General features: G+C 39.4%; 1 protein-coding gene across 2 annotated transcripts in view; it reads right to left on the bottom strand.

Moving 5' to 3' along the window:
- Positions 1–14,270, bottom strand: part of PAX3 (paired box 3) — a 130,218-nt gene that overhangs the window by 18,465 nt on the left and 97,483 nt on the right. For both annotated transcript variants that reach the window (XM_020795492.3, XM_020795494.3), the window contains exons 6-7: positions 8,698–8,863; positions 3,210–3,424 (exon numbers count right to left, since the gene is read on the bottom strand). In XM_020795492.3, the coding sequence (XP_020651151.1) occupies positions 3,210–3,424; positions 8,698–8,863 (381 nt within the window). The remainder of the gene's footprint in view (positions 1–3,209; positions 3,425–8,697; positions 8,864–14,270) is intronic.

Below are 14,270 nucleotides of genomic sequence, written 5' to 3'. Positions count from 1 at the left end.
TGATTGATTCATTCATTCATTCATTCATTCATTCATTCATTCATTCATTTCATTTCATTTCATTTCTGTACCACCCATCTGGCAGCCAAGGCAACTCTGGAGTAGAATGCAAGAATCTTTCTGCTGTATTTTCTCTTGTGTTAATTAAACACACACACACACACCCCTCACATTCAAGATGTGAAAATGTTTCAGGATTTTGGCAAGTTCTTCAAAAATGAACTAGAACAAAATCTGCAATGGCCAAAATTAGTATGTGCAACTATCAGTATTGATAGGGCCATTTTGTAACTCTCCTGCTGTTCAGGTATTAAATATATGCTACTTTTCCTGGAAAAAGAAATGGCAGCCCTATTTCATCACTTCCATGGATCAATACCATGGCCTTCAAATCTAGATTTCTATAAAGTAAGTGCTCCAACCAGGTATCAATCTGTTCCTGGATCAGTATTTGTCAGTTTTAGTTGATCCAAAGTCCAGGCAATGGTCTGAGAAGAGTTACAAACCCCTACATAACCCAGGGGCTATGGGCTTGCACAAAGGACTGTGGGCAGCTCCACAATTCTTATTTTGCCTGTCCCCACTGAAGGCAATTGGGGACCAAGAAAGTCTGAGTTTACAAGGGCACCAATGAAGAGACCCAAGGATGGGAGTCAGGGAAATGGGTTGCTGGTTAAAGAATCAGGCCTCTAAGTCCTCCCTTCCACACAATAATGTCAGAGTTATCTCAACCTTTCAGTTTGGAGTCCATGGCAGAGAGGTCACCTACTGCTTTTATTCTTACAGTCGGTGGCAGCACTCACATCCATATTTATTTATTTATTTATTTATTTATTTATTTATTTATTTATTTATTTATTTATTTATTTATTTATTTATTTATTTATTTATTTATTTAAAAAATCTCAAGTTCTTTAAATCCTGTCTGTGAAGAAATTTGCAAATTCTAACAAATATTAATAAAAAATTGAACGGAAACTAAATGCTCAACTAAACCCACCTAGACATGAGCACAACTGAATTCATTAGGACTATCTCTGAGTAAATATGCATCGAATTGTACTGTCTATCCAAAAGATGTAAGAATCCTAGGATCAAGATGCAAATCAAGCCTTTATATGGTGAAAACAGAATAGTTAGACATAGTTGGGTGGGCTGAGTCACGTGACTGATCTTATAGACATTAGACATGCAGTGGATAGATCTGTATGTATCATCAGACCTCCCATTAAATAACTCTGCTACCCTGTGATAAATGTTGTCCTGTTGCTGATGTTGAAGTATAATTCAGTAGCAATCTGGTAATCTTTTGTGTATGGATTCAGGTTTTGTGGGGCAGAGAATCTCCTCCTCCTTATTCAATGTTTTTTCTCTCTCCCTGTTGCTTCACAAATGCAGTCTGAAATGGTCTCTGTGATCCATAGCTATGAATTCCTCAGTGTTGTTTCTCTAGTAGAAAAAACACCATTTCCTGATGGAGGAACTCACTTTTGGAATGTCAATGGTCAATAAGCTGTAATGATTTTGGCTATGTCTCTCCAAGATCTCACTTGATCCAAATGTCAGTCAGTATCCCTGGCATTGTGCTTACATCTCTCTTCACAGTGTCCTAATTTTTGTATTAGGAACATCATTCCCTGATGATGGCAACAGCATTGTCTCTGTTTTGATGGATTAACTCCCAACCCTATAAATGTTTTATATTTAAATCACGGGGCACTGCACACTGTGAGTCTAACAGCATAATAAAATGTCAAGCCTTTTGTCGGAAACTGCACTTAAAAACAGAAATTCTTCAAAACCAATGTTAATTAAAGTCTTACTAGAAATATATCCACTTGTTTTCATATTGGTTTCCCTCCCCCGCAATCCCCGCCCTTCTACTAAGGTCTAAAGCCATAAAGTTCTATATCCCACTATGTGCTATAGGAATCTCTGAAACTTAATTACATTTACTGCTGCAAAAAAGGGTTTATGAACTCTTGCCTTTAGGCAAAAATGTTTATTTCATTGCCTTTGCTATTCGTTCTTTTCAACTCCATTGCCTTTGAACTCTTCAGCTGCACAGAGTTATCACCATGGTGCAGAAACCAGGAAGTATACTCTTAAGATACAAACCACAAGTTGAAGCAAACGAAGGAGGCAAAGATATAGGAGTCGTTATTTTGGCCACCCTTTGTGCTATTAAAATCTCATTTTCTGCCTATTAGAATGCCCTCTCCCTGCTTAGGCAGTGGTGATAGTCAGTGATTAGTGTGTAATTGAGTATAATTGTCTTTTCACTTTTCATTTGTGTCATTCCAAGCTTCCCTCTGTTTTTTCTCCCCTAAAACCACACAAAGAAAGAGCAGAGAGAAGATAAAGCTGTTAAAACTCTCCCACTCAGCCCTGAAGAGATCCCTGATTGTAATTATAGATTGCTTTTTTCGTCCTTTGTGACATTTGCTCAGAATTCAGTGGACAGCTCCTTTAAACACCTGTGCCAAATCCACATTAATAAAATAAACTACCAAATATTTCAGCAGTCACTCATAATGTCAACCCCCCAAGGCATATGCCAGAAGTAGGAGATTTAACTAACCAACCTTTTTGAGACTCAATTATCAAGGCAATTTATTAACATGGTCATCCAAGAAAAGCTCATGCAAATTAGGAAAACAATTATGTCCCTCACATACAGTTATAGGCTTCCTGAGAGCAGCAACGCTTTTAATTTCTCCATTGATAACTCGATTACCACTCAGCCTGATGTGTGCTGCTCATTAGCTGAGCCAAACTCCCTTGGATTCTACTTCTATGGTTAAACTTATATGCACACACATGCACGCACGCAGACATGTACATAAAATCTTCATTTTTTGCACTATAAGCTGATAAAGGAGCAAGGCCACAAACAGTTGCGGGGTGAAGAAGAAAGCTCTTTAAAATAAATTATGAAAGTGGTACATAAGAAATGCCTGACAATTGAATACAAGCAGCAAGTCTTCGTGATTACATTATAAAACATTGCCTTAAACTAAATTTAAACTATGACACTCGATTCAGTCAGTAGGAAAGTGGGGAGGGAGGAAACTAGCAAACTGAAATCATGTGGCTGATATAAAGAATACTTTATGGTTTAAATTTGGCAAATCATCGCACGATGGCCTTGAGGAACAGGCAATTGAGTTTGGTTATACAGCAAATCCTGTGTCTGGAAAAGTACTGACCTGAGGTGAAAGGCCGTTGCCAATGGCAGGGTTCATAGGATTTGAGGGTCCAGATGGAGGCACAAAGCTGTCTGTATAGCTGGAAAAACCATGCCTTGTGCTGGGGAGGCAGTAGGCAGAACTGCTCTCTGGGTTCGAAGGCAGGCTGCTTTGGTGGACAGTGCTGGGTGGAAGAGGCTGAGGTCTGTGAACTGTGCTGCTTGGGTCTGACACCGCTGCAATGAAAAGGGATCCATTTGCATTTTCCCCACATTTTGCATACAATATTCAATGCTAGAAAGTATTCAAGAAAGCAATAATCAAACAAGGTATGAATAGGCTTTTGCGGGGGTAGGGAACCACTTGTATTTCAACCACTTTCTCGTGCCAGTCACATGACATACAAAGTTTTGGCCATTGTGCCTTGCATCAGTCTTGTACATATCTTCCATTTAAACACCTTTTCCTGTTTCAGGTTTCTTCCTCACTTCCTGGATATGGAAAACCATCATTCTGCATCATGGCCAAATGACATAAACTGTGATTTGTGTAAATTAGAGTATGAAGCTGATAGGAAGGAGAAGGGAAGAGAGGTAGAAGAAAGTACAGTATGTCATAGCTTTGGTTTGCTGCTATTAAGTCCTTAAAAGAAGGCTGTTGTTAAGTCCTTTAAAAAAAACTTTAACATGTCAACATAACACAAAGGAATAGGACTCTTGACTTACTGGTATTGTGATCCAATTTCTAATATTGGGTACCGTAAATATTGGGTATTATAAAATACCCAATTCAAGACTTGTCCAGTTGGCTAGTCTTCTTGACCCACTTTTAAAGAACTATAGGATTGAGCAATTAAGACATCCTTGTTCCATGAAACTTTTGTAGTCATATCATAGTGAAATGATAGAAGACTCTACTAAGCACCCCTATCAAACCCTTCCATGCAATTATAATTCAGAGTTCCTTAATGGAATACATTTCCTGACAATTGAATTATTTTAACATTGGATGGTACGGTAGATATGATGGTTTCAGAATTGTTCACTGAAATTCTAGACATCAGAACAAATAGTCCTTTCTTGGTCTGGCTGTGCCGTGCTTTAGGATTTCCACTGTTATCAATCCCACCCTGAGCTAGAACAGTCATACAATGTATTGACTGAGCAGTGATTGTCACTTGTCCTGTAGAATGTAATCAAACTTTCTATTATTTTTTTAAACCTGTCAAACTAGAGAATAAATCCAATTCCATATTTCTTTACCCAGCATGTTGTTAGTCTGTGGAACTCCTTGCCAAAGGATGTAGTGATGACACCTGGCCTAGATACCTTTAAAAGGGGATTGGGCAGGTTTCTAGAGGAAAAGTCCATCGCAAGTTACAAGCCATGATTGGGATGTATAATCTCCAGGTTTAAAAGGAAGGTACCTCAAAATGTCAGAAGCTGGACTAGATGGGCCCTTGGACTGATCCAGCAGGGCTTTTCTTCTGTTCTTATGTTCATACTTGTACTTGATTACTACTGCAACAGAACTCTCCTCTTTCCTTCATGCAGATTTCTGTTAATGAGGGGCTCTGGTCTGAGGAACAGGGGGTTGTTGCTGTTTAGTCTGACTCTTTGTGACCCCATGGACCAGAGAACGCCAGGCCCTCCTGTCTTCCACTGCCTCCCGGGGTTAGGTCAAATTCATGTTGGTAGCTTCGATGACATTGTCCATCCATCTCGTCCTCTGTTGTCCCCTTCTCCCCTTGCCTTCACACTTTCCCAACATCAGGGGCTTTTCCAGGGAGTCTTCTCTTCTCATCAGATGGCCAAAGTATTGGAGCCTCATCTTCAGGATCTGTCCTTCCAGTGAGCACTCAGGGCTGATTTCCTTCAAAATGTTCTCCTTGCAGTCCAGGGGACTCCCAAGAATCTCCTTCAGCACCACAATTCAAAAGCATCAATTCTTCGGTAGTCAGCTTTCTTTATGGTCCAGCTCCCACTTCCATGCTTTGCTACAGGAAAAACCATAGCTTTGACTATTCGGACTTTTGTTGGCAAGGTGATTTCTCTGCTTTTTAAGATGCTGTCGAGGTTGGTCATCACTTTCCTCCCAAGAAGCAGATGTCTTTTAATTTCGTGGCTGCTGTAACCATCAGCAGTGTTTAGGGAGCCCAAGAAAGTAAAATCTGTCACTGCCTCTATATCTTCCCCTTCTATTTGCCAGGATCTGATGGGACTATTGGCCATGATCTTGGTTTTTTTGATGTTGAGCTTCATACCATTTTTTGCACTCTCCTCTTTCACCCTCATTAAGAGGTTCTTTAATTCCTCCTCACTTTCTGCCATTAGAGTGGTATCATCTGCATATCAGAGGTTATTGATATTTCTTCTGGCAATCTTAATTCTGGTTTGGGATTCCTCCAGTACAGGCTTTCGCATGATGTGTTCTGCATATAAGTTAAATAAGCAGGGAGACGATATACAGCCTTGTTGTACTCCTTTCCCAATTTTGAACCAATCAGTTGTTCCATATCCAGTTCTAACTGTTGCTTCCTGTCCCACATATAGGTTTCTCAGTAGATAGATAAGGTGGTCAGGCACGCCCATTTCTTTAAGGACTTGCCATAGTTTGCTGTGGTCCACACAGTCAAAGGCTTTTGCATAGTCAATGAAGCAGAAGTAGATATTTTTCTGGAACTCTCTGGCTTTCTCCACAATCCAGCACATGTTAGCAATTTGGTCCCTCTGCCTCTTCGAAATCCAGCTTGTACTTCTTGGAGTTCTCGGTCCACATACTGCTGAAGCCTGTCTTGGAGGATTTTGAGCATAACCTTGCTAGCGTGTGAAATGAGTGCAATTGTACGGTAGTTGGAACATTCTTTAGCACTGCCCTTCTTTGGGATTGGGATGTAGACTGATCTTTTTCAATCCTCTGGCCACTACTGAGTTTTCTACACTTGCTGGCATATTGAGTGTAGCACCTTACCAGCGTCATCTTTTAAGATTTTAAATAGTTCAACTGGAATGCCATCACCTCCACTGGCTTTGTTGTTAGCCATGCTTTCTAACACCCACCTGACTTCGCTCTCTGGGATGTCTAGCTCAAGGTCAGTAACCACACTATCTGGGTTGCCCAGAACATCCAGATCTTTCTGATATAATTCTTCTGTGTATTCTTGCCATCTCTTCTTGATGTATTCTGCTTCTGTGAGGTCCCTACCATTTTTGTCCTTTATCATGTCCATCTTTGCACAAAAGGTTCCTTTAATATCTCCAATTTTCTTGAACAGATCTCTGGTTTTACTCTTTCTATTGTTTTCCTCTATATCTTTGCACTGTTCATTTAAGAACGCCCTCTTGTCTCTCCTTGCTATCCTTGATAATTGAAGTCATCATTCAATTTTCTGTAACTTTCCCTATCTCCCTTGCATTTTGTTTCCCTTCACTTCTCTGCTATTTGTAAGGCCTCGTTGGACAGTCACTTTGCTTTCTTGCATTTCCTTTTCTTTGGGATGGTTCTCGTTGCATAGTTCTTCAGGCACTCTGTCCACCAAATCTAGTTTCTTAAATCTATTCTTCACTTTCCACTGTGTATTCATAAGGGATTTGGTTTAGATTATACCTGACTAGCCCAGTGGTTTTTTCCTACTTTCTTCATTTTAAGCTTGAGTTTTGCTATAAGAAGCTGATGATCAGAGCCGCAATCAGCTCTAGGTCTTGTTTTTGCTGACTGTATAGAGCTTCTCCATTTCTGGCTGCAGAGAATATAATAAATCTGATTTTGGTATTGCCCATCTGCTGATGTCCATGTATAGAGTCACCTCTTATGTTTTGGAAAAGAGCTTTGTGATGACCAGCTTGTTCTCTTGACAAAACTCTATTAGCCTTGGCCCTGCTTTGTTTTGAACTCCAAGGCCAAACTTACCTGTTGTTCCTTTTATCTTTTGACTCTCTTCTTTAGCATTCCAGTCCCCTATAATGAGAAGAATGTCTTTCTTTGGTGTCAGGTCTAGAAGGTTTTGTAAGTCTTCACAGAATTGGTCAATTTCAGCCTCTTCAGCATCGGTGGTTGGTGCATAAACTTGGATTACTGTGATGTTGAAAGGTCTACCTTGGATTTGTATTGAAATCATTCTATCATTTTTGAGATTGTATCCCAGTACAGCTTTTTCCACTCTTTTGTTGACTATGAGGGCTACTCCATTCCTTCTACGGGATTCTTGCCCACAATAGTAGATATGATAATCATCTGAGTTGAATTCACCCATTCCTGTCCATTTTAGTTCACTGACGCCCAGGATATCAATGTTTATTCTTGCTATCTCCTGTTTGACCACATCCAGCTTACCAATGGTCATAGATCTTACATTCCAGGTTCCTATGCAATACTTTTCATTGCAGCATTGGACTTTCCTTTCACTTCCACAAACATCCACAGCTAAGTGTCCTTTTGGCTTTAGACCAACCACTTCATTAGCTCTGGAGCTACTTGTACTTGTCCTCCGCTCTTCCTCAGTAGCATGTTGGATGCCTTCCAACCTGAGGGGCTCATCATCCAGCATCATATCTTTTAGCCTTTTGTTTCTGTCCATGGAGTTTTCTTGGCAAAGTTACTGAAGTGGCTTGTCAGTTTCTGCTCCAGGTGGATTGCGTTTAGTCCGAACTCTCCACTATGACCTGTCTATCTTGGCTGTCCCTGCATGGCATGCCCCATAGATTCTCTGAATTACTCAAGCCCCTTCACCACAACAAGGCAGCAATCCTTGAAGTGGTACAGGGTGTTACCCCATCCTAAAGGGAAGTGGTGATGTACCCCTATTCTGTCCTCTTTCCTCTGTGCTGACAGAAACCATTCCATTAGTGAAACAATTGGATACTGGGCCATATTAAAATGAAAACATACCATGCCAACATGCTACTGTCACCTTAGTACTTATTGAAGTCACAAATAATTGCTCCCACAGAATGCAAAACACTATTGTCAGCCTTAGTTTCACAGCTGGGTCACAACTACAATAAAGGAATCCTCATTATATATGACTATTCAGTCCTATTCAGAGTTGAGTTAACCAGAATGTATGAGAAATGGCCTCCTTCTCTTCCCTCATCGCTTTTTCCCTCGTTGCTTTTCTTGGGGGGGGGGGAATAGACTGAAAAGGAGATTCTGTGCTATGTATGGCAGTTCTCAGTAGAATCCAGAGCCATGAAAATTCAGTTTGTAAACATGTGGAGAGGCTGCAGGTTTGGTGGCTTTTCTCTTTCATCACTTCTTTAGGTTAACTCTATTTTAAACACTTATACAGTGTGTAGGGGTGTATTTGGTGTCTCTGGAAGGGGTGTTCAAATGAGACCTTCCGTGTTGAGACTGACTTGCTTGAGCAACAGAACTCACTTCCGTTGACCAGGAACTGAACTTGGAATGTATCATGATGAAGACATTCCTTAAGAGCTATTCTGAAAGGCTAAAGAGGATGAAAAGGCACAGTAAGGCATCATTTAAGAGAAAAATTGATTTCTGCCTATACCTTGTGGAATAGAAGTCGGCTGGTAAGAGGATTCAGATAACTGGTATGTTGGCAAAGTTGGCATGGCAGTGGGTGGAAATCCTCCTGGAATCAAGTGATTGAAAGCCATCAATTGATTTGCTCCAGCTTGCTTCCTCCATCTAGCTCGTCGATTACTAAACCAGACCTGCAAATTATTGACAACATAAGAAGCATTTGAAAAAGGTGTCAGCACACACACTGTATTTCAGATACCTTGAGTAAATTTTAAACCAGTCCAGATTATAGCATCTTCAAGTGAGAGCCTCTTTAAAATACCATCAGTTTCAGATGCCCACTTATAAAGAAAATGGAGAGGACCTTCTCCTGTGTTGCTCCCAGACTGTGCCTTTCAGCACTAACTTGTTTATACTCTGACTAGTTTTAAGAATGAAGTAAAACAGGAAGTTTAACCTGCCCCAATGTGTTATTTTTAATTATATGCTTTGTTGTTTTGAATGGCTTTCATGTATTTATTTGATTTTAATGGTTCTTACAGGAGGATCATTTTACTTGATTTTATGATTTTTTTTAAAAAAAATTGAATCTGATTTTATCTGTTTTTGTTAATTTAAATAGTTCATAAGCCATCTTGAGTGCTATTTTGTAGTGGAAAGTCAAGATATAAATATAGTAAATGAATGAATAAATAAGTAAATCATTGCTAGGTTACTGTAACATGCTGTACTGAGGAGATGCCTCTGAAACTCTAGAAGCTCCAACTGGTCCAAAACTACGAAATTCAAGGATTCGAAGGGATGCAATTGTGTGCACACAGTCTACTTATTTTAGAACAGCTGCTGTATTTTGGAATACGTTTCCTAGTTGAAATATTAAATGGCTTGGGTTCACCTGTTCTCATACCATCTCATCACCACACAAAGATATGATGAAGACGTTTCCTTGTCTCCTGATAAGAGCTTTGAAAAGTGATTCTATTTAGTTTTTGCCTGTGGATTCATGGAATTATAGCCCCAAAGTAACATTTCCAAGTTCAGGTCCTCATGCAAGGGTATTCCAAGCATGTGGGAAGGCTTCTCTTGTTGCCATGTCTTTAGCAGTGAGCCACCTAAGTTACTGTCAAGTATATTCAAGTGTATTCAAGTATATTTACTTTCTGCTTCACAGTGCAATCTAATATTTCCAGGCTGGCATTTCATTCATCTCTGTTTTTCACACCATTTCTGATGTTATTAGTTGATCTGCCTATGGACTATTAGAGTTATTTAAATCAGAACAATTTTTATATTATTGCTTTTCTGTACAATATTTTAAAATATATTATTAGCATCCTTGAGCATTTTTGTCATAGAAATGATGCATGTTATAAGTTATTTTAGACCTGTGACCATGTTGGGTGGAAGGGGCGGAGGATTCTGGGCACTGTAGTCCAAAAAAGAGACATTTCCAAGCACTGTGCTGCAGCACCACAAAGACAATGATCACAAACAGCCACATGAATGCATAAATGCCATTATCTCTATGACTGTTTTCCATCAGCTTCCTTGCATAGGCAGTGCCTCCTGGTTTCTTTCTTGCACCTTAATCAGTCCCCCCCCACACACACACACACACGTTAATGTCTTTCCATCTTCTAGTTACTCTCCAGACCACATCTCCCTTCTCCTTTCCTTTCCTTCATGGCCACTGAAATAACCAAAAAATACATGAATACTTCTTATATACAGCAGTGCAACAAAAGGAATGTATTTTCTGGCTTAAATTGGACATGTCTTTATCAATGCACCCGTCTTTTGATTTGATACGTATTTGGCATTCATCCTTGTAAAGCCCAGACTCTGTTTAGAAGAAACTGTCCTCTATTGTCTTGCTGAATTCCCTTTTCAAACATTTTGCCCAGTTGAACGAGGGATCTTATTGCCTTAAAAGCACATTGGAAAGTCTCTGTTTGGGATACAGCAGTTGGACTGTCAAGGCCAATTTCACTAAGGCGAGCCTTGAGGAGGAACTGCAGCTTTGAAAGGATACCCAGCCAGCATCAAGGAAATCGGATGTTGCCTTGTTCAGTTACAAACTACTTAGAGGGAAAATGATAACAAAAAGGAAAGATGTAAATATTAGGAAGGGGAGATGGAAAAGGTCTGTGGGCCATCTAGTCTCTTCCATGCCAGAGGTGAATATACTTGACAGATATGTCCAATCTAATTTGGATTCTGCAAGTGATTGTCTCTGTTTCTTCCCCAGGAGACAATTTGTTAAGAAAATATTCCAAGTAATAAGACTTTGTTTTATCTTGTCTTCTTAGACCATAGCCTGGAAATATTACCTTTTGGACCACATGTTCCATAAACTCCAACCAGCATGCTGGAAGCTGTAGTCCGAAAACAGTGTTTCCATGCTTTGCCTTAAGCTTTGAAGAAATCTCTCTTCCTAAATCTCTAACACTGAACCATTCTTCTAAGCAGAAGCTTTCAACATTATAAGCATTGGCTTGCACTTAAACAGGAAGCCCTGGTGTTGATTTAACACGAGGCTTCCCTATTAAAAATATTCTATGCAAATTATTTCAGAACTGAAATAACTGGCTCAGGCAAAAAGTAGTTTTGCACCTATTCTTAAATATTTGTAGGTGGCTGTTGTTCTTGGACATTCCTTGCAACAGAATTGAAGGTAGTTTCCACTTTTAAAATTCTCAGCATCTTTCACTGTGAAATGGAATGCTGAATATTTGCCAGTAGAGCTGTGTGTAGTTTGATCAGTTCTCAAATTAGGGAATACAGATCAGGGCCCAATTTGCCCCAGGCCCTTTTTGGAAATAGTCTGAGCTGACCCATTTCTGCATCCATGTGTTTCCAAAAATCCAGGTGGGTGGGTGGGAGAAAAACATCGGGGAAATGCAAATGCTTATAGTAACTGGAAGAGCAGGAGGGCTTCCCTCTCTCTTCCCTTGGATAGGCGGAGACAAAGGAAGTTATCGTTTATAGAACTAATACTGTAGCACTACTGCATCAGAAAGAAAGAAAAAGGAAACAAAGCAGAAAGAAAGACTGAAATGTCCTCACTTTTGACCTAGGCACTCAAAATGCATATAGTAAAAATACAGGCATTCTTCCACACATGCATGTACACAATCCAAGTACTAAGTTAGAGCTGTACTGAAGTCAGAGCAACTGGGGCTTTGCCTAATTTAAATTATTATTTTGGAAGCAAGAGAATAATTAAAAGATGTATGGGAGGTGGAAGTTTACTCATCATTACATTTCCTTTATTTTATTTTATTTTAGTGGTACAGATGTTCCCTTAAAAGAAAAATCCTAGATTAAAATGTTTACACAGCTAGTGACTTCATAGATTTTATCCTTCATACTGGAAAATATGCCTCAGGACTGTAACTTTGTGCAGCATATATGGCTCTAATTAAGCATAAATGAACATGGGAAAATCAAGAAATGGCTGCTCAGCTAGTTGGTAGAATATAGGGAATGAATAAAACTCTGTTGAAGTTAATAAGAACTTAGGGCAAACTGTTGGGGAACTAAAGCCAAATAATCATATTTGGGTTTCTTTCACTGATGCGTAACCCTGGTCAGTTTGATTTTATTTTCTTGGGACAAGAAAACAGCTGGTCTACCTCAGTCTCCTCTTTATGAGACAGCACAACTTGTTGGTCATTTCTTCTCTTGAGTAAAAATGGGCCAGGAGTTTTCAAGATTTAAGTAGCTTTGTCTACCTAAGCCTCTCTCCTATCTTTTTCTAAAGTCATGAGGTCTTCTCATTACCTCCAGAATTCCATAAAAAAGTTATTTATTTTGCTTAAACTATGGACACCTGCTCCTTCTTCCAGTCTTTGAAGTGCCTGCTCAAGTGTAGAGTTTCTACTCACTTCTGCCAATGATGGAATTATATCAGGTTTTACTACTCTTTCCAGAATCTCCAGTAATAGGCTTCTGTGCTTTCCTTGAAGATCCTAAGTGAAGTAACTATAATCCTCAGGGGCGCCTCAGGCTCTTTTGATGAATCCAGCCTTCTTGGGGACGCAATCCAGCCCTTTTTGGTTTCCCAAACTCGCTATGCAGGTGTCTGTATCATACTGGTACAAACATGTGCAGGCATTTATTTTTGAGAAGTTCTTACAGCCTTCTTTTAGTTCTATCGGCTGATTCTTTAAACATCGAAGTGCCTGACATGTTGTCTCCCCCCCCCCCGCCCATATCGCAAGGATATGGATAGTTGTTTAACTCAGAAATTTGTGTGGCTTTGTAGTTCTGTAGCTGTGGATGATTCTCTCTGACCTGGCTACTTTTTCAACTGCAAAATGAGTTAGCTTTCAAATTCCAGCCATATTTTCGCTTATAGTCTTCCATCCTACATTGTCTAATGAAATTTAAAATATTCCACAATACTGTTAGACTTCAAGAGTAAAATCAAGTGTACCTTTTTTGAAATGCTTCATTATCTAATCTTTGACAACTCCCCCCAAAAAATAACTCCTTTGCTTACTCACATTACCCAAATGTTTAAAACTAATTTGCCAGAACAATATTGGTTTTCATGTAAGGTTTATGTAACTTGCTGCAGTTAATTGCAGGTAAATGACAAGTTGCTACGGTGCATCTCTGTCACTTCCTTGGTCATGCATCAGACTGCACAGTGGAGATGAACCTTTGAACCTTGTTAACTACAGTAGGTGCAATTAGCTGCAGCAAGTACTGCAAACCTTACATGAACCCCACTAGGTGTTGAGATGCTGTGTTATTCTTTCTTCATTAGTTTCCATTCCTTTTTTTAAAAAAATAAACCTGATGACAAAATAGCATGAAACATGAACAATTCTGCTTTAAAGTGCCTTTTATAAGTAACTAGAAAGTAACTCTGTGTGGTGTAGTGGACAGAGGAACAGACTTCTACAACTCAGGGAACCTGGATTCAAATGCCTAGTTGGCCAGAGGGAGGGTGGGAACAAAAACCACTCCTTAAATATCTCACTTACTTGAAAACCCTATTAGAGTGTCTATAAGGCAGTTCCAACTTGATAGCGCATAACAGAATCTGTTATTTATTACATAAATATGTCACAGTGTTATCTTTACTTATTTTCCTTTCTTTTAAAATTCTTTGTTATGTTCTCATTACAGAAAGAAAGCAAAGCAAAAGAAAGGGGGAAGAGAAATCTTTATAAGTAACTTCATTATTTGCAATACTTCCAAGCTCTGGGTGAAATGTTCTGTTAAGAACTTTTGCAGTTCTGCTGAACATCTCTTGCTTGCCTTTGGAGTTCCAACAAACTTCTTAAACTGGTGTCTGTTTTATAGCCATGAAGACTGAGAAAGATGCCCTTGACTTGATTTGTGATCTTGTCTTAAAACAATGGCCTGGTTTTTCGGCATATTACTGCCAGTTCCCATTTCCTGCTTCCGACTTCCCTGTGTTTTCCTTACAATGGCATAAGGAACACTTTTGTTACGAGCAAATGAAAAAATGCCCATCTATTTTATATTGTTCATTGCTGGTATAAGACCAGAGAGAAACTAGAAGGAACTGAAGAGAACTGAAAGGAATGGAAAAGAAGCTAGTAGATAGAACAGCAACTTCAA

This window comes from Pogona vitticeps, chromosome 3 (genome assembly GCF_051106095.1).
Source record: "Pogona vitticeps strain Pit_001003342236 chromosome 3, PviZW2.1, whole genome shotgun sequence".
Classification (NCBI taxonomy): Eukaryota; Metazoa; Chordata; class Lepidosauria; order Squamata; family Agamidae; genus Pogona; species Pogona vitticeps.
The sequence above is the reverse complement of the archived record's forward strand: the minus strand, read 5'-3'. Positions and strand labels throughout refer to the sequence as shown.